A 20,527-nucleotide genomic window follows, 5' to 3' on the forward strand; every position below is an offset into this window, starting at 1 on the left:
GAACCAGGAGGCTTGACGGCTCACCCAAAAGCTTAAAGAAGCCGAGGACTATCTGATCGCCGAGTGGGCCTGTCGAGCGGCTGGAGAGGAGTCCTTGAATAAGAAGCTCAAGGATGCCAAAGATGCCCTAGAGGCCTCCCGCTCTACCCTGACGGTCTATCAACAGGACGAGCTGAGCCGATTTGCAGTGATGAGACAGGAGTATCTCCGCTCGGACCAGTTTACTGACAAAGTTGTCCAGCGGATTGCCCGAGCGTTCGAGCTAGCCGTTGATGGGACCCTCCAACAGCTCAAGGCGGGCGGTCATCTCCCCGAAGCCCTGACGAACGGCATTATCAACCATAGTCAGCTGAACGACTTCATGCCTGATGATGTATTTGACTATATAGAGTGAGCTGGAGTCCTGTAAAAGTTTTTGAGTCTTAAATGTATTCCTGCCGCCCGACAACATCCTTTTACGAAATGAACGGTTTGCCCGCTCTAGGAGGCTTTTCTTTACAATTTATTTATTTCCATGCTTGGTACCAATTATTTCACTCGACTATAATCATGGCCTGTCTTCAATTTGTCCCGACGACTTATGGGTCATCGATCGACCATTGACGAATTCAACAAGGTTCATACCTTCTCCTGGGTTTAAGGTCGCCGCTCTATTGGTTGCTATGCGGAATATCATACCGGTTCCCCTGTACAAAAATTTTGTACAAGTCCTGAACCTTTACTAATAACCTATTGTGTTCTTTAGAAATTAAATTAGGAATCGCAAACAGAACATTGATTCCAAATTTAACTTATTTGTTCTTAGTGGTTTAAACCTGGATCACAAACGATGCTTAACATTATTGATCCAAATCTACCCATGTTACAAATTCAATTAAATATTAATTTCTAAAATTGGCTTCCAGGACTGCATGGCAAGGTACTAGGCCTTCTTGGGTATGAGATCATCCACCACCGCCTAAACAAAGCCTTTTTAAGGAAATTTAATATTTAATTTCCTTATAGTAACCCTAGGTTTAACCAAAAGGAACAATCGAATCACAAATTCGAAAAACAAAAAAAACACAAACTCGAATCACAAATTCGAAACCTATAATCATATGCCTCTTGTGTTTGGTATTTCAAAATTCATACAAAGAAAACTAGTATGATGCGGAATAGAATTATTAGTTATATCTTTCTTTGTAAGCAACAATCTCTTGATCTTCTATCGTATTCCTCTTCTTATCTCGGGCGTTGTGTGGGCAACGATCTTCCGAGATGAGAACCACCAAGACAACTTCCTTCTTGCAAGTTTCGACCACCAACCTTCAAGCTCCAAGGGATGCAAGAGCAAAGCCTCCTTTCTCTCTTTCTCCAAGAAAAATCCGGCCACCACAAGAACTCCTAGAGATGATGTGGTTCAGCCACAAGAAGAAGAGAGGAGAAGATGATTAGGGTCGGCCACACCAAGGAAGAAAAGAGAGAGGAATAATAGATGATAGGTTATAAGGTGAGGTACCTCTACCCTCTCTTTTATATTCCTTGGTCTTGGCATATAAGGAAAATTTAATAAAAACTTCCTTATTCTCCTTGCCAACAAAAATAAAATTTAAACAAAATTTCCTTTAATCCTTTATGATGGCCGACCCCTTCAATTGCTCCAAATAAGGCAAGTTTTAAACACAAAATTAAAATTTTCTTATTTGTTTCCAGAAATTTTAAAAATAAAAATGTCTCTATTAATTTTTCCTTCATGGTTGGTTATAAAAGTAAATTTTATAAATTAAAATCTCTCTATTAATCTCTCTATTAAAACATGTGGATGATTTCTAAAAAGGAAAGTTATCTTTAAAATTAAAATCTTCCTCTCAATCTACAAATAAGGGAAGATATCAAATCTTTTCTTAATCTTTTTGTAGAAACTATAATAGGAAAGATTTAATTTTAAAACTCTCTTTTAAATCATTAAGATGGTTACAAAAAAGGAAAGTTTTATCAAAAATTAAAATATTTCTTTTAACTCCAAATAATGAAATATATCAAACCTTTCACTTAATCTTTTGTAGAAAGCTATAAAAGGTAAGATTTAAATTTTAAACTCTCTTTTAAAATCATGGTATCCACATAAGAAAAGATTTTAAAAATATGGCCGGCCACACCAAGTTTGGGCTCCAAGCTAGGGCTGGCCACCTCTACTTGGCTCAACCTTTTGCTTGGTCGACCCAAGCTTGGACTCCAAGCTTGCTTGGCCAGCCACCTAAGGTTTAGGTTTGTTCGGTACTTGGTTTTTGGTTTCTTCATTTTGCTTGTACATGCAACCAAAGCAATATTTTTCTTGACTGGCAGTGCATTAGTCTGTTCATACAATTCAAATTCAAAAAATAGCTAGTCTAATCTAATTAAGAAAAGGTTCTTAGATACTTTGTAAGCATCTATCATCGATGCCTACAAGGTATTCCATGAAAATATGTTTAACATGGAGGCTATTGGGCAGATCTTGGATTTGAACGTGTAATTGGCTTGTCGATTCACTATCCTACATTTTAATATTATACAATTTATTTAAAATAAGGTCGTGTTTACTTACTTTTGCATCGGAGGTCCCCTCGTGCAACTCGATCAGTTTCTCTCACAGATCCTTTGCACTTGTGAACGGGCTGACTCAGTTTAGTTCTGCTTTGGTTAGTATGCACCGTAGCATCTAAGTATCTTTAGCATCAGCTTCGATCTTCTTCATTAGGTGTGGGTCCCAGTTGTCGCATGACACTGATTTTTCGGTTTCGTTTAGTGGTAGTGCGAATCTCGTTTAGATGATTATCCACATTTCAACTTGCTTCTTCAAGTGGTACTTCATCTGGCGTTCTAGTAGCCAAAGTCTTCATCAGAGAAAAGAGGTGGATGAGCGGTGTTGTAGCCTTCTTGATGGGTCATTAAAAAAAAATCTTGCACACAATAAATAATATGAAGAATGTCCCAAAACTTGGTCTTAGATTAATACTGCGTGATAAAAAGAAAATTTAAGGACTCGAGTGGTGTTGCACCAACTTTGAGAAAAAAAATAACGATTGTGAAAAAAACTAATCGATAGGGGTGATAACACCGATTCAGATCGACTCCGAAAAATTTAAAAATGATACCACAGAAAAAATTGTTTGAATAGTGGTTTCACCGATTTAAAGCGGCCCCGCTCTGATACCAATTGTAAGATTGCTGCATTAGAGGGGGGGGGGGGGGGGAATAGCCCTTGTGGCTTTCACATTTTTCGGAAAACACTTGCGTAAAGAGTAAGTGCACCGGAATAAAAAAAGAAACAAAAAGTAAACAACATGCTAACACAACCAAGTTTTACTGGTTCGGAGCCTATGACGACTCCTACTCCAAGGCCCGCACTCGTTGAATTCTTTTGATGGGAAATCCACTAATAGTTCGAAAAATGTTACAAGAATAGAGTATAAGAACTACAATGATTTAAAAATAGTAAATAAAATTATATCGACAACTTTTAAAGATCTGAAGTTGTGAGCCTTCGGTCGTCGGAGCACCGTTTAGGTGCCATAGAAGTGTTTTCTGAGTAGTGCGTGGGAGAGAAACTTCTTTTAATTGATGTGTTTGAGTTACTGGTCGAAGCCTCCTTTTATAGCTCCGTCTAGGCACCTGGATCCCCTCTCGGGTGCATGGGTTGTGCTGACGTGGCAAGCTCTCATCGAAACTTTATCCTTGAAGTTTATCCACGTCCAGGTGCCACGGACCCTCTCCAGGCGCCCAGACCACTGACATGGGTCAGCCAGTCATCACGTCTAATTCAGCGTGAAGATGATATTTTGCTTGTCCGGGCGCCTAGAGCAACTCCGGGTGCCCGGACCATTCGGGTGCCTGGCCAGGCACCCGCTCCAGCACGCTTCCTCTGCGAAGCTTACCCAGGCGCCTGGAGCAACTCCGAGTGCCCGGATTACCTTTTCCAACTTTTATCTTTCTGCACAAAAAAAAAAAGTTAGTCCAGGCAACAATATATATAAAGAATAATTTTGATAACCTCTGAACTATCCGATCATGACTTTTGAGTTTTGTTGAAACTCTAGATCGAACTGATGTCTACTATTCTCTCTTGAGAAACACATCCTCACCTACTTCTTTAGGAGAATTTACCTTTTGCCAAACTAGTCATTCAGACTGTTTGGACTTTTACTTAGCGTTTGAGATATCAGAACTTTCCATTAGATGTCTGATCCCTGACCCGTCCAGTCTTTTGCTTGGCGTTCACGACCCCAAAGACTTTCACTTAGCATCCTTAACCCTAGGATTTCTGTCACGCCCCGAGAGTAAGGTTGTCCGACGAAAATCGGACAGCACCTCCCCTGTAGCAGTGACAAATAGAACCGGTATACAACACCACAGATAATACATATACAAATATATCACAACCACGCAGATAATATGCAGCCCACACGGCTGTAAAGTCAAACACAGCGGAAAACAAGAATAACAAAGATAAAATATCAAAAACTCACCGCGGGCCGGCCCGGCTTGACTCCTCGACAAAACAACCAAATACAAAACAAGTCCACAACCCAATTATTACAATGCTAAATTCAAAGGTTTAACTCACAATAAAATGAAAACCAAAACCGTAAACCATCCTCGGAAGTGACGTGGGACCGGCAGTCGGGATCCTCCTCCAAGCGTACTAGCATCGCTATTAGCTACCTGGTGAAATTACCAATGCGGGTGGTGAGTATAAAAACTCAGCGGGTAATAGAGTAGACAGTGCATGAGTATCATAAACAGCTAAGAGTACAACAGGATACAGTCTCGGGAAAGATAAATAGCAGATACTACTGGGTAAACAAAGTATATATCCATACCTGAAACCATATCCTAGGCTAGTAAGGGAAGGTAGATGTAGCAAAGTCCTGCTACAGTACTGCTCATAACTACATGGTATCATGTGAGGTATATACAGGTCAACAGTAAGTAAGCCAGTGTCTAAACACCTAACATAGGTATAAATCTCACCCTAAGTAAGCATAACAGCATAAATAAACAACAGCAGCATAATCTAGCAACAGCAGCATAGATAAGCAACAACAGCATAAGTAAACAACCAGCAGATATAATAACAACAGCGTATGTACGGATGGTCACCCCGCCCACCTCTCTGCACCACGACCCCTGTATGGTCGAGAGGCCGGATCGATGACAAACTGTACCACCCAAAGGCCGCCACTACTCTCGAGTGACCGGATGGATAGGTGCATAGTAGCTGAATAGCTACGTCTGCGACGGGGGTCCCTGCTGCCGCAACTCCAGCCGCCACTACCCATGAGTGACCGAGTGTGGCACGACAGGACAAGCGACACGCTCCAGCTACCACTACCCATGAGTGGCCGAGCGTGCGGCCCAGCCAACAACCGCCTCAACCACAAGGGAGACAGGATCGTCAGCAATGCATGCAATGACATGATGCGAACAATGCAATAGTCATCATATATATATAAACAGAAACATGTATGCTACATGAAGCCAGCATGCTCAGTAAGGTGTGTAAATAAACAGCAACCAAAGCATGTAAACATGGTATCAGGTGTCTATATATCCAATACCTAATATCTAATGTCTGGCATCTGGTAACTGGTATCTGGTATCTGATACCTAGTAATATAGTATCTGCTAAATATCATCGATAGCAACAAGAGACTGTATAGAAACAGACATGAGTAGCTCAAAGATTGAGTGGAAGTATCAAGCGCAAGAAAAACAAGAGTGGAGTCAAGATAAACATAGTAGCCATCTAAACATATAGCTCATGCACTAAGATCAATGTGCTAAAGAGATAAAGCAAGAAGTACCCGCCTCTAAGTGTAGGCTGAATCCAACGCCAATCTCGTCACGACGTTCGTCCTGATCAATGTCCTGCATCAACGTATCAATTTTAACCATATACGTATAGAACCAAATAGTTAAGCCAATACTCAAATCAGGCATGTTATTCTGGGCTCCTTCATTATCTAAATAAACCCCACACTGATCTACTCCAAAACAATTCCCAAACCCTAATTTATGTCACCATTCCAGCACACACACTATGACAATTTGGATTTCCAATCATGCATTCGTTCCCTAAATACAAATGCACAAATTCATACTCAACTAAACTAAGTATCCAACCAATCCAAATCTTTACCCAACAGTGAACTCACCTCTGTTGTCTCCCTGCCTGGAGATGGAATTCGCCAGCACAACCACAAAGATGCTGCTCGCTACCTCAGAAGCACAACCACAATTCTACAAGGCTACTAACAATTGAAATTGCACTAATCAGTAATTCCAACCGAATTCAACACCTAGCTCTACCAACCTCACATCTGTAGTTGTGACCGAGCCTTCACAGTGAGTCCCCACTAATCTCCGAGTGAAGAACAGTTGCTGGAATTTGTGGCCGGAACCCCTACCGTGAATCACTGCCAAAACAATACCTAAATCAACATATGCTTGCATCCTGTCTTCAAATCACAGCTTCCATAGTTAAGAGAAAACCCTAATCGAAACCATACTTTGACCTACCTCACTGCCCGGAACCACCACAAGCGGCGGAGAGAAACCCGACAGCAAACCCAGCTTTAGGCCTGGAAAGACGACGCAGCCTCTTGGAGCGCAAGTCCTCAACCAAAAATTAAGCTCGGGAGCAGGCAATCTGACTCCAGCATCACCGGAGTGCAGATCCCCTCACCCAACCGAGAAGCTCTTGTGCGAAGCGACGTGTTGAAGGGAGACTCTACAGATGGGACCTCCGATGAGGGGTTGAGGAAATCAGAGGCTCGTCTGCGACAAGGCGCCGGCGATCAGGTGCGAGCGTGCGTCGAGGTCGAGTCCATCGGCGAGATCGGGAGGAAAGGGTGAGGAGTCGGCGAAAACAAAGGAAGGGAAAAGGCACAGGATGAAGCTAGGGCACTGTTGTTTCCTATTTATATAGGAAAGGTTTAATTTTTCTACCTAATCAACTCTCTAATAAACCCCTCAAATGATGATCTCCAATACATCTTAAGCCCAATAACTTATCCCCTTAAATCCTGTCACAAGTCCTCCAAATAAATCCAGAAAAAATGTCCAAAAATTCTCAATAATCATTATAGGTTATTTTATTTTGCCGTATCTCACATTCTCCCGCTCTAATAAAAATTTGGTCCCCAAATTTATAACACAAATATCGGACCATCAAAACCAAAGAACATCCTCCGTCTTCTAGACGTACAACAAGTACCTCTCTAAACGGTAAAGATACTGCTAGGTAACGCGTCTAGCGTGTAGGCAACACCCCCCCAAAGATACTTGAGAGATAAACAAATGGGTTCCACTAGCATCTATTAATAGTCCTATAATAAACGTATAAAGTAAAATAATACCTCAGAAGACCGATCTCTCAGCTCCCTGTGCCTCCTCTCATGTGACAGCATAAACGCGACCCTCCTCCGAGCTCAGCTGAGGCATGCCTGGGGTGGTCTGTGATGGAATCGAATGTGCAGGAATCGGCTGCTGATACTGAGACTGAGGCTGCTGTTGGAACGCTGAGTAGGGCTGAGGTGGATGAAAAACCTGCTGTACAGGAAATGTCTGATGAGAAGATACTGCGGCAGAATACTGTGTAGTCGCTGGTTCCTGACCCTGCACATGATATATCTGTCCCTGAGAAGGCTGAGGTCTCTGCTGACAAGGAGCACTCTGATTCGTTTGAGATCCTCTCTGCTGCCATGGCTGGGTGGGTCGATCTCCCTGAAAGGTAACTTTAGTAGTCTCTAACTGAGCCTTCAAGGTACATTCTCGACTCTCATGGCCCGGAAGCTTACAATAGAAGCATATCGAGTGATCCAACGGACAATCAGGCTTGAGGTGACTTTTCGAGCCGCACTGGAAACACCTGGTTTCACTATTACCATTCTTCCGATTTCTCTTAGGGGAACTAGTAGACCCGTCCGTGGTGCGCTCTGATTTCTGTGGCCGAGAAGATCCTTCGGAAGTAACTTGCAAGTCTTGACCCTTATTCCCTCTCTTCTGCGACGACTGCTTTTCATGTCCTTTCTCCTGATTTACCTGCTGCTGAGTCATCTCTATGAATAATGCTCGATCTAGAACCTCCCGATAGGAACTACCTGGAAATCCTGACATCCGGATCCGAATGTATGCCGCAAGACCCTGAGTGAACTGTTGCATACGATCATAATCTTGTGCCACTAAGTGAGGACAAAATTCTGCCAACCTACAGAATTCAGCATTGTACTCCATCACTGACCGGTCGCCCTGCTTGAGATTCAGAAATTCCTGGCGTCGAGCTAGACAGAAGGTCGCTGGGAAATATTGCCGCTCAAACGCGTCTCGGAACATCGCCCATGTGATGCGCTGCTCTCTAAAGATTGTCTTCTGCATGTCCCACCATGTGACTGCCTGATCCCGAAGATGATACGCTGCCAGTTCCACTTTCTCCTCGTCCGTGCAATTCAGGTACTCAAAGGTGCTCTCTAAATTCTTCAACCAACTTCAAGCAGCCCAAGGATCTGCTCCGCCCAAATATAAGGTAAATCTGTCCTTGACGGACCTCGCCAGCAACGGTATCCGAGCTCTGTCCCTCATCCAATCAGTAGTAGCAAGAGTAGGAAATGCTGATGGTATCCCGGAGGGAATCCCCTGAGGCTGAAATTCCCGATTTCTACCAGATGGTATGACTGAAGGGATCTCCTGAGGCTGACGTCCCTGATCTCTAGGAGTCTGATGGGTCTGTCCTAGACTAACCGTCTCAACATCAGTTGGATCCCTAGAAGATTCCGCCTCCTGAGTCACTGGTTCTGGTTCCTCTGCCTCAATGGGTTGTTTCCGTGATCGTCCCGGTCCACGACGAGAACCGGCTACCGCTCGACCACGTCTCATACCTGGTGTAAACCACTAATAAGTACTACAAACAATATAAGTTCGTACTTATAAAACTTACAGCCTATAACTTGGAGGTGTTCCGCCGCCGCCTGGTCCCAAATCCCAAAAAGTCACTTCGAGGAATAAAATCACGAAAAATCCAAAACGTACGAATCTGACATCGTAAAACCTGTGGCTCTGATACCAATAAATTGTCACGCCCCGAGAGTAAGGTTGTCCGACGAAAATCGGACAGCACCTCCCCTGTAGCAGTGACAAATAGAACCGGTATACAACACCACAGATAATACATATACAAATATATCACAACCACGCAGATAATATGCAGCCCACACGGCTGTAAAGTCAAACACAGCGGAAAACAAGAATAACAAAGATAAAATATCAAAAACTCACCGCGGGCCGGCCCGGCTTGACTCCTCGACAAAACAACCAAATACAAAACAAGTCCACAACCCAATTATTACAATGCTAAATTCAAAGGTTTAACTCACAATAAAATGAAAACCAAAACCGTAAACCATCCTCGGAAGTGACGTGGGACCGGCAGTCGGGATCCTCCTCCAAGCGTACTAGCATCGCTATCAGCTACCTGGTGAAATTACCAATGCGGGTAGTGAGTATAAAAACTCAGCGGGTAATAGAGTAGACAGTGCATGAGTATCATAAACAGCTAAGAGTACAACAGGATACAGTCTCGGGAAAGATAAATAGCAGATACTACTGGGTAAACAAAGTATATATCCATACCTGAAACCATATCCTAGGCTAGTAAGGGAAGGTAGATGTAGCAAAGTCCTGCTACAGTACTGCTCGTAACTACATGGTATCATGTGAGGTATATACAGGTCAACAGTAAGTAAGCCAGTGTCTAAACACCTAACATAGGTATAAATCTCACCCTAAGTAAGCATAACAGCATAAATAAACAACAGCAGCATAATCTAGCAACAACAGCATAGATAAGCAACAACAGCATAAGTAAGCAACCAGCAGATATAATAACAGCGTATGTACGGATGGTCACCCCGCCCACCTCTCTGCACCACGACCCCTGTATGGTCGAGAGGCCAGATCGATGACAAACTGTACCACCCAAAGGCCGCCACTACTCTCGAGTGACCGGATGGACAGGTGCATAGTAGCTGAATAGCTACGTCTGCGACGGGGGTCCCTGCTGCCGTAACTCCAGCCGCCACTACCCATGAGTGACCGAGTGTGGCACGACAGGACAAGCGACACGCTCCAGCTACCACTACCCATGAGTGGCCGAGCGTGCGGCCCAGCCAACAACCGCCTCAACCACAAGGGAGACAGGATCGTCAGCAATGCATGCAATGACATGATGCGAACAATGCAATAGTCATCATATATATATAAACAGAAACATGTATGCTACATGAAGCCAGCATGCTCAGTAAGGTGTGTAAATAAACAGCAACCAAAGCATGTAAACATGGTATCAGGTGTCTATATATCCAATACCTAATATCTAATGTCTGGCATCTGGTAACTGGTATCTGGTATCTGATACCTAGTAATATAGTATCTGCTAAATATCATCGATAGCAACAAGAGACTGTATAGAAACAGACATGAGTAGCTCAAAGATTGAGTGGAAGTATCAAGCGCAAGAAAAACAAGAGTGGAGTCAAGATAAACATAGTAGCCATCTAAACATATAGCTCATGCACTAAGATCAATGTGCTAAAGAGATAAAGCAAGAAGTACCCGCCTCTAAGTGTAGGCTGAATCCAACGCCAATCTCGTCACGACGTTCGTCCTGATCAATGTCCTGCATCAACGTATCAATTTTAACCATATACGTATAGAACCAAATAGTTAAGCCAATACTCAAATCAGGCATGTTATTCTGGGCTCCTTCATTATCTAAATAAACCCCACACTGATCTACTCCAAAACAATTCCCAAACCCTAATTTATGTCACCATTCCAGCACACACACTATGACAATTTGGATTTCCAATCATGCATTCGTTCCCTAAATACAAATGCACAAATTCATACTCAACTAAACTAAGTATCCAACCAATCCAAATCTTTACCCAACAGTGAACTCACCTCTGTTGTCTCCCTGCCTAGAGATGGAATTCGCCAGCACAACCACAAAGATGCTGCTCGCTACCTCAGAAGCACAACCACAATTCTACAAGGCTACTAACAATTGAAATTGCACTAATCTGTAATTCCAACCGAATTCAACACCTAGCTCTACCAACCTCACATCTGTAGTTGTGACCAAGCCTTCACAGTGAGTCCCCACTAATCTCCGAGTGAAGAACAGTTGCTGGAATTTGTGGTCGGAACCCCTACCGTGAATCACTGCCAAAACAATACCTAAATCAACATATGCTTGCATCCTGGCTTCAAATCACAGCTTCCATAGTTAAGAGAAAACCCTAATCAAAACCATACTTTGACCTACCTCACTGCCCGGAACCACCACAAGCGGCGGAGAGAAATCCAACAGCAAACCCAGCTTTAGGCTTGGAAAGACGACGCAGCCTCTTGGAGCGCAAGTCCTCAACCAAAAATTAAGCTCGGGGGCAGGCAATCCGACTCCAGCATCACCGGAGTGCAGATCCCCTCACCCAACCGAGAAGCTCTTGTGCGAAGCGACGTGTTGAAGGGAGACTCTACAGATGGGACCTCCGACGAGGGGTTGAGGAAATCAGAGGCTCGTCTGCGACAAGGCGCCGGCGATCAGGTGCGAGCGTGCGTCGAGGTCGAGTCCATCGACGAGATCGGGAGGAAAGGGTGAGGAGTCGGCGAAAACAAAGGAAGGGAAAAGGCACAGGATGAAGCTAGGGCACTGTTGTTTCCTATTTATATAGGAAAGGTTTAATTTTTCTACCTAATCAACTCTCTAATAAACCCCTCAAATGATGATCTCCAATACATCTTAAGCCCAATAACTTATCCCCTTAAATCCTGTCACAAGTCCTCCAAATAAATCCAGAAAAAATATCCAAAAATTCTCAATAATCATTATAGGTTATTTTATTTTGCCGTATCTCACAATTTCACTCAACGTCCTTGACCCGCCACGACTTTGCCCAGTGCCCTGGACCAGGACTTCGTTGTCTAATCACATGTAGGACTTTCCACCCACCAAGACTTTGTCCAGTCCCCCGGACCACTCCCCCTTTTATAGTGTCTACTAAGATTTCTTTGCCTAGTCTCAACTAAGACTTTCACATTGCCTAAGATCACTTAGGACTTTTCTGCACACTTAGTTCAACTTTTTAGAACAACAAGAAACCTTAACTTTGAACTTTTTATCATAATCAAAACTTAGGTTCGATTATCAGGTGTTTCATATGCCAACAAGAGGCACTTTATAGTTTATCCTTTCTTATGAATTCTTTGGGAAACGTGCAAATACTTTAAGGTGCGCACGTAAATATAATACTGACACTATAAAAGGGGGTTTTCATTCACTAGTGAAAGTATGTGATGCTCTATAATTTTACACGCTCATTTGCTGTTGTTCGTCTTCACTATTTCCTCTCCACAAACTGATCACTGACTTGAGTATTAGAGGGCTAACACTGAGGACTCCTTCCTTGGTTCGACACTAACACTTTTGGTATTGCAGGATAGTGCGGAATCTTCATTTGGTCAATAGCAGAGCCACGCCCCAGCTTACCACCTTCACCGCTTTCGGACAAGTATGGACTTGGGTTGTGAATTCGTGCCAATTGGATATTTTTGATATGTTACAGATGAATTCTAGACGCCTTTATGTTGATGGCACAGTTGCTTTTATTATTTATTTATTTTTGTTTATTTTTTTTAACTTTGGGGTTAAGCCAATTGGATTTTATCTTTAGGGTTCAAGAGTTGAATTATAGTGTTCAAGCTAAAAAAAAATTAAAACGAAAAAAATAGATGCTCATGGGATATAATATATATATTTAGGATGTTTTGGATTTTAGATTTAAAGAATTTTTTATTTTTAATAAATAAAAAAAATCGAGACGCATTGATTAAATCACAACCCTCGAATAAAAATAAAAAAATAATAATACATATACAAGTAAATTATAAAAAATATTTTATCTTAACATTATAATAAAGATAAGACATTCAATAAAATATTTTATTCCAACTAAAAATTAATTCATCTATTAAAATAAATACTCATGTAAATATTAATTATGTCAAACTATATGGAAATCTCACAGTCAAGCATGTTTAGTCATTAATTATTTAAATAGCATAAGGTCATCGAATCTTTTTGATAAAAATATTTAACAATGTATATGCAATGGAAATACAAATTTTATATAGACTTTTAGAATTTTAAAAAGATATTATTTTAATCATTATGTATTAAATCTAAAATCAAGTACCATAATTGAAACATGTTATTTTTTGGAAAATATTGGATGTGATAAAACAGATCGAGTAATAAAAACGTGATAAATAGTTAAGTTAATTAAAAGGATAGTAAATACTTATCAGAATTTTAAGGATAGAAGATATAGTAAGTCAAAATATATTTAAATTTGATTTTTTTTCGAAATAAAAATTGAAATTCTCATTTCAATTTGTCTTGAGATAAACATTTTCAAATATCTTGGGATTTATCAATCTCAATTTAATTCATTTTAAGCTAATTAGATGTTGACCTTTTTAAACCACTACACGAATATCAAAATTAACAATCAAATTAACAACATATATTAATTTTCAACGTTAGTTAGTAAGAAAATAAACATCAATCATTAACTAATTAGTATTATATATTTTCGTTGTTAGTTAGCCATGAACATTAACATCCAGTGGCGGATTCAGGAATTTAATTATGGAGGGGCGGCTGTGATCTAAGCGCGACGAATTTTTTTTTTGAACAGTTAATAACTTCTATGTAATTAAAAAAAAATTAAATAACTTGCATACAGGAGAAAAGGTACAATATTATGAAAAGAAACTAGTACAATAATATTAAAATATTAAAGCAGTCTACTAACGAATACGTGATAATTACATTCTTCGAGACTCCATGTTCTGAAAACGCTGTAAAATTGGCTCGCTGTAAAATTGGCTCATTGTCGACAGTATTAAAAATATCTTTCTCGATATATACTATCAAACCATCATTCATCCATTCATCTCTAATCCTGTTTCGCAAATCTATTTTGACAATATTCATTGCCGAAAACACTCTTTCAACAGTTGCAGTAGCAACTGGAAGAAGTAAGGCTAGCTCAATCATCTGATAAACCAAAGGAAACACACGATTCTTCATTATTTCAATCATTTTCTTTGCAAGAGATCTCAAATCTGAAATGCCTTCAAACCGTTCATCTGATCTGACGTCATCAATATATGTTTCAAGCTCTTGTTCAACCAACATACGCTCATTCCAAGAAAAATCATCCTCATAAAAATGAGCCAGACGCACTAACTTCTGCACATCAAATCTAGAGAACGAGTTCCTAGGATCAAGACATGTCATATAAATCAACAAATCTGTAGTTGTTTCAGAGAAACGACTATCCATCTCCTGTAGAATAATATCGATAACCTACAATTTAAAAATCAAACAACAAAAGTAAAAATTAATAAATATGTTAATGTTTAAAAGAATTTAATTGACGGTAAACAAAAAAAGAATTATGAAGTTACCTCATAAAAGATTTCAACATGGTAGTAGTGATAAAAATTAACATTTTTTCCATCTCTCTTCAAACGACTACGGCTGTTGATGTTATCTGTCATATTAATTATTTCAATGGAATGAGTGTTACAAAACTTCTTCACATCCTCAAGTAAAATATCCCATCCAGAATCTCTCAACTTTTGCAATTTGCATTTCACATTATTGATCAAATGCATCGCATTCACAATATTTTGATCTTTCTCTTGTAGAACGGTTGACAAATGATTTGTGATTGCCAATATACGTTTCATCAATAGTAGAATAAACACAAATTCATACCTCTCCATTCTTTCAACTAAAGTTCTACTTAAACTCTTAGAAGAACGATCACCATCATCAATCAAATTTTGAAGAACCTCTATAACAAATGGCCACATTTGTTCAATACGACATAAAGTTGAATGATGAGACCCCCATCGTGTATCTCCAGGTCTAGCTAGACTAGTTTCTTGGTTTAGTCCTCTACCAGAACTAATCTCTCCTCTTTCAAGAAGTTTAACTTTTCTGTCATGTTCAAGTTGTCGAAGTTTGTCGGCCCTTTTGCAAGATGATGCAGATGTGTTCACAATCGAACCAACAATCCACATGAAATCACAAACATATTGATTTGCTTGAGCAACAGCTACAACCACTAGCTGGAGTTGATGAGCAAAACAATGAACATACAATGCATACGGATTTTCTTTCATTATCAGTGACTTTAAGCCATTAAATTCTCCAGACATATTTGAAGCACCATCATATTCTTGACCCCTCAATCTCGCCACTGATAAACCATACTTAGCAAATAAAGAGTCGATTGCCTCCTTCAAACAAGCAGCTGTAGTTGTTACAACATGAACTACAGCCATAAATCGTTCAATCACCTCTCCATGCTTGTTCACATATCTAATAACAACTGCCATTTGCTCTTTCACTGAACAGTCACGAGCCTCATCAAGTAGCAAAGTGAACCACCTATCTCCAAAATCAGCTAGAATAGCATTTGTGGTCTCAACTGCACAAGCATTCACCAATTGCTTTTGAATTTTTGTGGCAATCATTTGATTATTTCCAGGTGCATTCATTCCAACAACTAGGGGTGAACATTCGGTTAATTCGGTCCATAAATTAACCGAATTAATCAAAAATTGATTTAGCTAACCGAATCAAATCAAAGTTTTACTAAAACTGAATTAACCGAATTAGTTATTTCAGTTAACACTGAATTAACTAAATTTGTTTAAAATAATAATAAAAAGAATTTATACAAAATTAATATTAAATTAACCGAATTAACCGAATGCTCACCCCTACCAACAACTGCCACAACTTCTGGACACTCTGAACTATACCATTTGAGCAATTCTAAAAAATTTCCTCTATTGGATGATGTCGAAGACTCATCATGTCCCCGAAAAGGCAATCCTTGTAACAACAAAAATCGAATTACTTTTAAAATGGAAGTCAAGCGTTTGCGATAAGCAACTTCAAGCTCATGTTTCCCCGATGAAAATGAATACTCCACACTTTATCTTTGATTCTTGAAACCCTCAAACTGTATTCTTGCCTCATTGTGCGCACTACCAACTCCACCTACATGCTCATTGAATTTCTCAATTGCTTTTTTTCAATTTATGAAACCAGATCTCGTAAACACATCATCTCCTCCAAACCCTATATTACTAGGTCTAAAAAGATAACACCAGAAACAAAAGGATGCATCCTTTGAAACACTATACTCCAACCAATCACGGTCTTTAAACCAAACCTCTCTGAAACATCTATTGTCTTTACCCATTTTTTTTCTTGGAAAATTATGGCCTCGAGGTTGATAAGGGCCCATAGCAATATATTCTTTTCGAATACGATCTCTAGCACCAACATCATACTCTTCAATTAATTTTCGTAAACCAGGATCAGCAACAATTTCTACTTCACTACTCATATTTTCAATATTTTCAAATAAAATTTGTGGAGGAGGAGGAGGTGGTGGTGGTTGTGGTGTAGGAGTAGACTCTTCATCCGGAACACTAGACGATTCAATTGAACTCCTAGGTCTCTTTGCAAAATATTTCAACATTTTCTACAAATTATAATGTATGGGAAAAATTATCAACATAAAGTAATGTGAACAATTTAACAATGAGAGGTGATAAAAAGCAACTAAACATTTAAACAATTAAAATTTTAAATTATTAATTGTATCATACATGGTAATCAAGAAATAATCAAACAATTATTAAAAAAATAAAATAAAATTCAGGTATAAAATAAAATAAAATCCACTTACATGAAGGATGAAGGCTTCACCTTTGGGCTTTGGCGCTTTGCCGCTTTGATCGACACTTGGAACTCGGAAGAGAGGAAAAAAAAGCCTTTGGTGCAGGACTTTCCGGCTTTGCCGTTTTGGTCGGTGCTCGGTAGAGAGAAGAAACAAAGGGCAAGACCAAGATCACAAGGTTAAAGCCTAAAGGTTTTGTGAGCGGCGGTGGAAACAAAACAAACAGAGGAGAGATAAAAACAATTAAACAAATATAAAAATAAACCTTTATATAAATTATATATGGAATGGAAATATGACAAAGTGGACACGTGTTCTGTCAAAGTGGACACGTGGTCCACAATTAACAAAATGAACTGTTCTTCTTCGTCTCTTCATTTTCTCCGTCTCCTGCTGGCTGCTGCGATTGTAATTTTCTCTACGCCACTGTGAAGCGCCCCAATTTTTTTTTTTTCTGCCGGCAAGGGGGGCGACTGCCGACGCCCCTGTTAACATCTGTAATTAATTAACAGTGGAATATATTTGTTTATTATTAATTAGCGATTAGCGATGGAAATAAACTATCATCAAACTATTATTCATCACTATTTTGGGAATCAAATGTAGGGCTACATTCTAATTTTTTGGCTGGCTGGGAGCTCACGGCCGTAAACTTGGCCAGTCGAGAGCTCGCAGCCTCGAGTTTGGCAGGCCGCGAGCTCACGCTCATGAGTTTGGTTGGCTATGAGATCACATCAACAGCTATGGATTTTGGTTGGCAAATCGCGAGATCACGTCGACGGCTATGGATTTTGGTCGGTCGATTGCTAATTATATCTACGACCTTAGTTAATTTTGCCCGCAATTTTGGTCGGCTGCGAGGTCGCGTTGTTATATATCTTGTTGTATTTAAGGTATTATGTAATGTGATTGATTTAATTAGCAAATTTTTTGTTATTTTTTTCATTATCTTCAAGTATACGACATTTCTTTATTTACACGAGTTAAGTTGTGAAGGCGACACTAGCTTGACTCTAATCTTTCTCTTTCAGTGTTATTGCATATCTTTTAAGGTTCAAACTCAAATTTAATGTTTAGTTTAAATTTAAGTGCTATTGATAGTATTAATTCTAAGTGTTTAAGATTAGGTTTAAAACATTTACATGCTTAGTTTTACCGGTTTAATCTCCAAGCAAATTTTTTTCTCATTAGGTTATAATGTATATAAATAAAGTTTGAATATATAATAGATTAGAAAATAGATTTATCCGAGAAGAATATTTTACTGAAGTTGAAGAATTTGTTAACTTTACTAAGAGTCATCTAGAATATATAAATGATGCAGAGTTACGCTGTTTGTATAATCATTGTAAATGTAGAAATACATCATTCCATGATGAAAATACTATATATATATACACACATGGAGAACCTTATTTGTTTCACCTAATTGGAACTTTAGTTGTTTCTTCATTTGGCACAACTGCTCTAGGGGAATCATCATCTAATGAGAATGTAATGTAATCAATGGTTTATGACACGATGAATATAGTTGATTATTATAATATAGATGAAATACTAACACTTGAAGTTAAACAACTATATGATATGTTAAAAAGTAATGCAAAAAAAGTGTGAGAAGACATTCCATCCTATCATTTCCAACTATTATTTATTATAAGCTATTGAACATCAAGACATAAATCATTTCTCTGAATAATGTTATGATGATATTATCAATTGATGTCACAGTTACTTCCTGTTGATCACCTAATGACTAATAGCTTCTACTGTACAAAGAAATTGGTGAGGAGTTTAAGTTTACTTGTAGAGAAAATTTATTGTTGTATAAATAACTACATGATATTTTTTAATGAAGATAATAAACCAATTGAATATAGAATTTTATACTCATTCTCGTTATAAGTATTGTAGTTGCATAACAGGGAAGAAGAAGAAAAAAAAATATTGCATGAAAAGTTATGTATTACGTATTACTTCTTGTTAACTGCTAGACTTGAACACTTGTATACATCTGCCATAACAGCCTGCCACATGTGGTGACATCATGAATATGTGCATAAATGAGGTATAATGTGTCATCCTTATGACTCCTCTACTTAGAAACATCTTGATACAATATTTTTCTCTTTTGCAATGGAACCACGTAATGTGAGATTGGAACTTTACCTAGATGGATTTCAATTATCTGGTTAGTCGAGACAATAATATTATCTTGATTAGTTATATTAACATCATACGATTTATTCTCATGGATGTGCATGAAAGACTAATTCGTGTGATTATTGTGAAAGAGAAAATATAGGTTTGCTAATGAAGTTGAATAAATTATGGAATATATAGTCGGAGAGTTATGATATTCTTTTTAATATTTTTAATAAAAACTAAGTTTTTAATAAACTTTAGAGATAGTTGGAAATTTATGTTGAATTTGTTAAAATCTAAAAAAAATCATTTTTTATTACTTATTTTGAATAATATTGATTCTTTTTAAATTTGTTAAAATTTATATATATATATATATATATATATATATATATATGATTTTATTCCAAAATACTACAACTGGTACTATTACGAAAAGCCTTATTTGTTTCATCCAATTGGAACTTTAATTGTTTCTTCATCTGACACAACTGCTCTAGGGGAATGATCATCTAATGAGAATACAATTAATGGTTTATAACATGATGAATGCAGTTGATTATTCTAATATAGATGAAATACCAACACTTGAAGTTCAACAACTATATGACATGTTAAAAATTATTTACTATAAGGTTATTAAACATCAACTTTAATTGTTTCTTCATCTGACACAACTGCTTTAGGGGAATGATCATCTAATGAGAATGCAATTAATGGTTTATAACATGATGAATGCAGTTGATTATTCTAATATAGATGAAATACCAACACTTGAAGTTCAACAACTATATGACATGTTAAAAATTATTTACTATAAGGTTATTAAACATCAAGACAGAAATCATTTCTCAGAACAATGTTATGATGATATTTATCAATTAATGTCAGAGTTGTTTCCTGTTATCACCTAATGACTAATAACTTCTACTGTACAAAGAAATTGGTGAGGGGTTTAAGTTTACTTGTAGAGAAAATTTATTATTGTATAAATAGTTGCATGATATTTTTGAATGAAGACAATAAACTAATTGAATGTAGAATCTGTACTCATTCTGGTTATAAGCATTGTAGTTGCATACTAGGGAAGAAGAAGAAAAATATTGCATGAAAAGTTATGTATTACTTTTTGTTAACGGCTAGACTTCAACACTTGTATGCATCTGCCATAACAGCTTGCCACATGTGGTGACATCATGAATATGTATACAAAGGAGGTATAATATGTCATCCTTGTGGCTCCTCTATATAGAAACATCTTGATGCAATATTTTTCTTCTTTATAATGGAATCAATTAATGTGAGACTGAAACTTTACCTAGATTGATTTCAGTTATCTGGTTAGTCGGGACAATAATATTCATCTTGATCAATTATATTAATACCATTCAATTTATCTTCATGGATGTACATGAAAGACTAATTCATGTGCTTATTCCAAGTTGAACCAATGGGAAAGAGAAAATATAGGTTTTCTTGTAACTTATATAGGAAGTTGAATGAATTATGAAATATAGAGTTGGAGAGTT

General features: G+C 38.4%; 1 protein-coding gene and 1 long non-coding RNA gene across 4 annotated transcripts; both read right to left on the bottom strand.

The window, feature by feature from the left end:
- Nucleotides 1–6,178: 6,178 nt before the first annotated feature.
- LOC121977478 lies at nt 6,179–6,677 on the bottom strand. 3 transcript variants are annotated; one of them, XR_006110888.1, is made up of 3 exons: nt 6,544–6,677; nt 6,338–6,440; nt 6,179–6,272 (listed from the first exon to the last, which is right to left on the bottom strand). It is a non-coding gene; the product is annotated as an uncharacterized LOC121977478 (long non-coding RNA). The 3 variants fall into 3 exon arrangements; XR_006110921.1 differs by having other exon boundaries at nt 6,201–6,264; XR_006110951.1 differs by having other exon boundaries at nt 6,218–6,275.
- Nucleotides 6,678–8,511: 1,834 nt separating this feature from the next.
- On the bottom strand, nt 8,512–15,657 carry LOC122039912 (zinc finger MYM-type protein 1-like). The gene is made up of 6 exons (XM_042599329.1): nt 14,557–15,657; nt 13,916–14,455; nt 10,984–11,068; nt 10,851–10,903; nt 10,633–10,696; nt 8,512–8,900 (listed from the first exon to the last, which is right to left on the bottom strand). The coding sequence occupies exons 1-6, from the start codon at nt 15,655–15,657 to the stop codon at nt 8,512–8,514; spliced, it is 2,232 nt and encodes a 743-aa protein (XP_042455263.1).
- Between the last annotated feature and the right edge of the window lie 4,870 nt (nt 15,658–20,527).

The sequence above is a fragment of the Zingiber officinale genome, chromosome 1B (genome assembly GCF_018446385.1).
Source record: "Zingiber officinale cultivar Zhangliang chromosome 1B, Zo_v1.1, whole genome shotgun sequence".
Taxonomy (NCBI): domain Eukaryota; kingdom Viridiplantae; phylum Streptophyta; class Magnoliopsida; order Zingiberales; family Zingiberaceae; genus Zingiber; species Zingiber officinale.

Coding starts and splice junctions, on each gene's coding strand:
- LOC122039912 (XM_042599329.1), bottom strand. CDS start 15,657: ATGAATGCACCTGGAAATAATCAAATGATTGCCACAAAAATTCAAAAG. Junction 14,456..14,556: donor ATGTTGAAATCTTTTATGAG/GTAACTTCATAA, acceptor TTTAAATTGTAG/GTTATCGATATTATTCTACA. Junction 8,901..10,632: donor CAGCCTACACTTAGAGGCGG/GTACTTCTTGCT, acceptor GGTTTACACCAG/GTATGAGACGTGGTCGAGCG.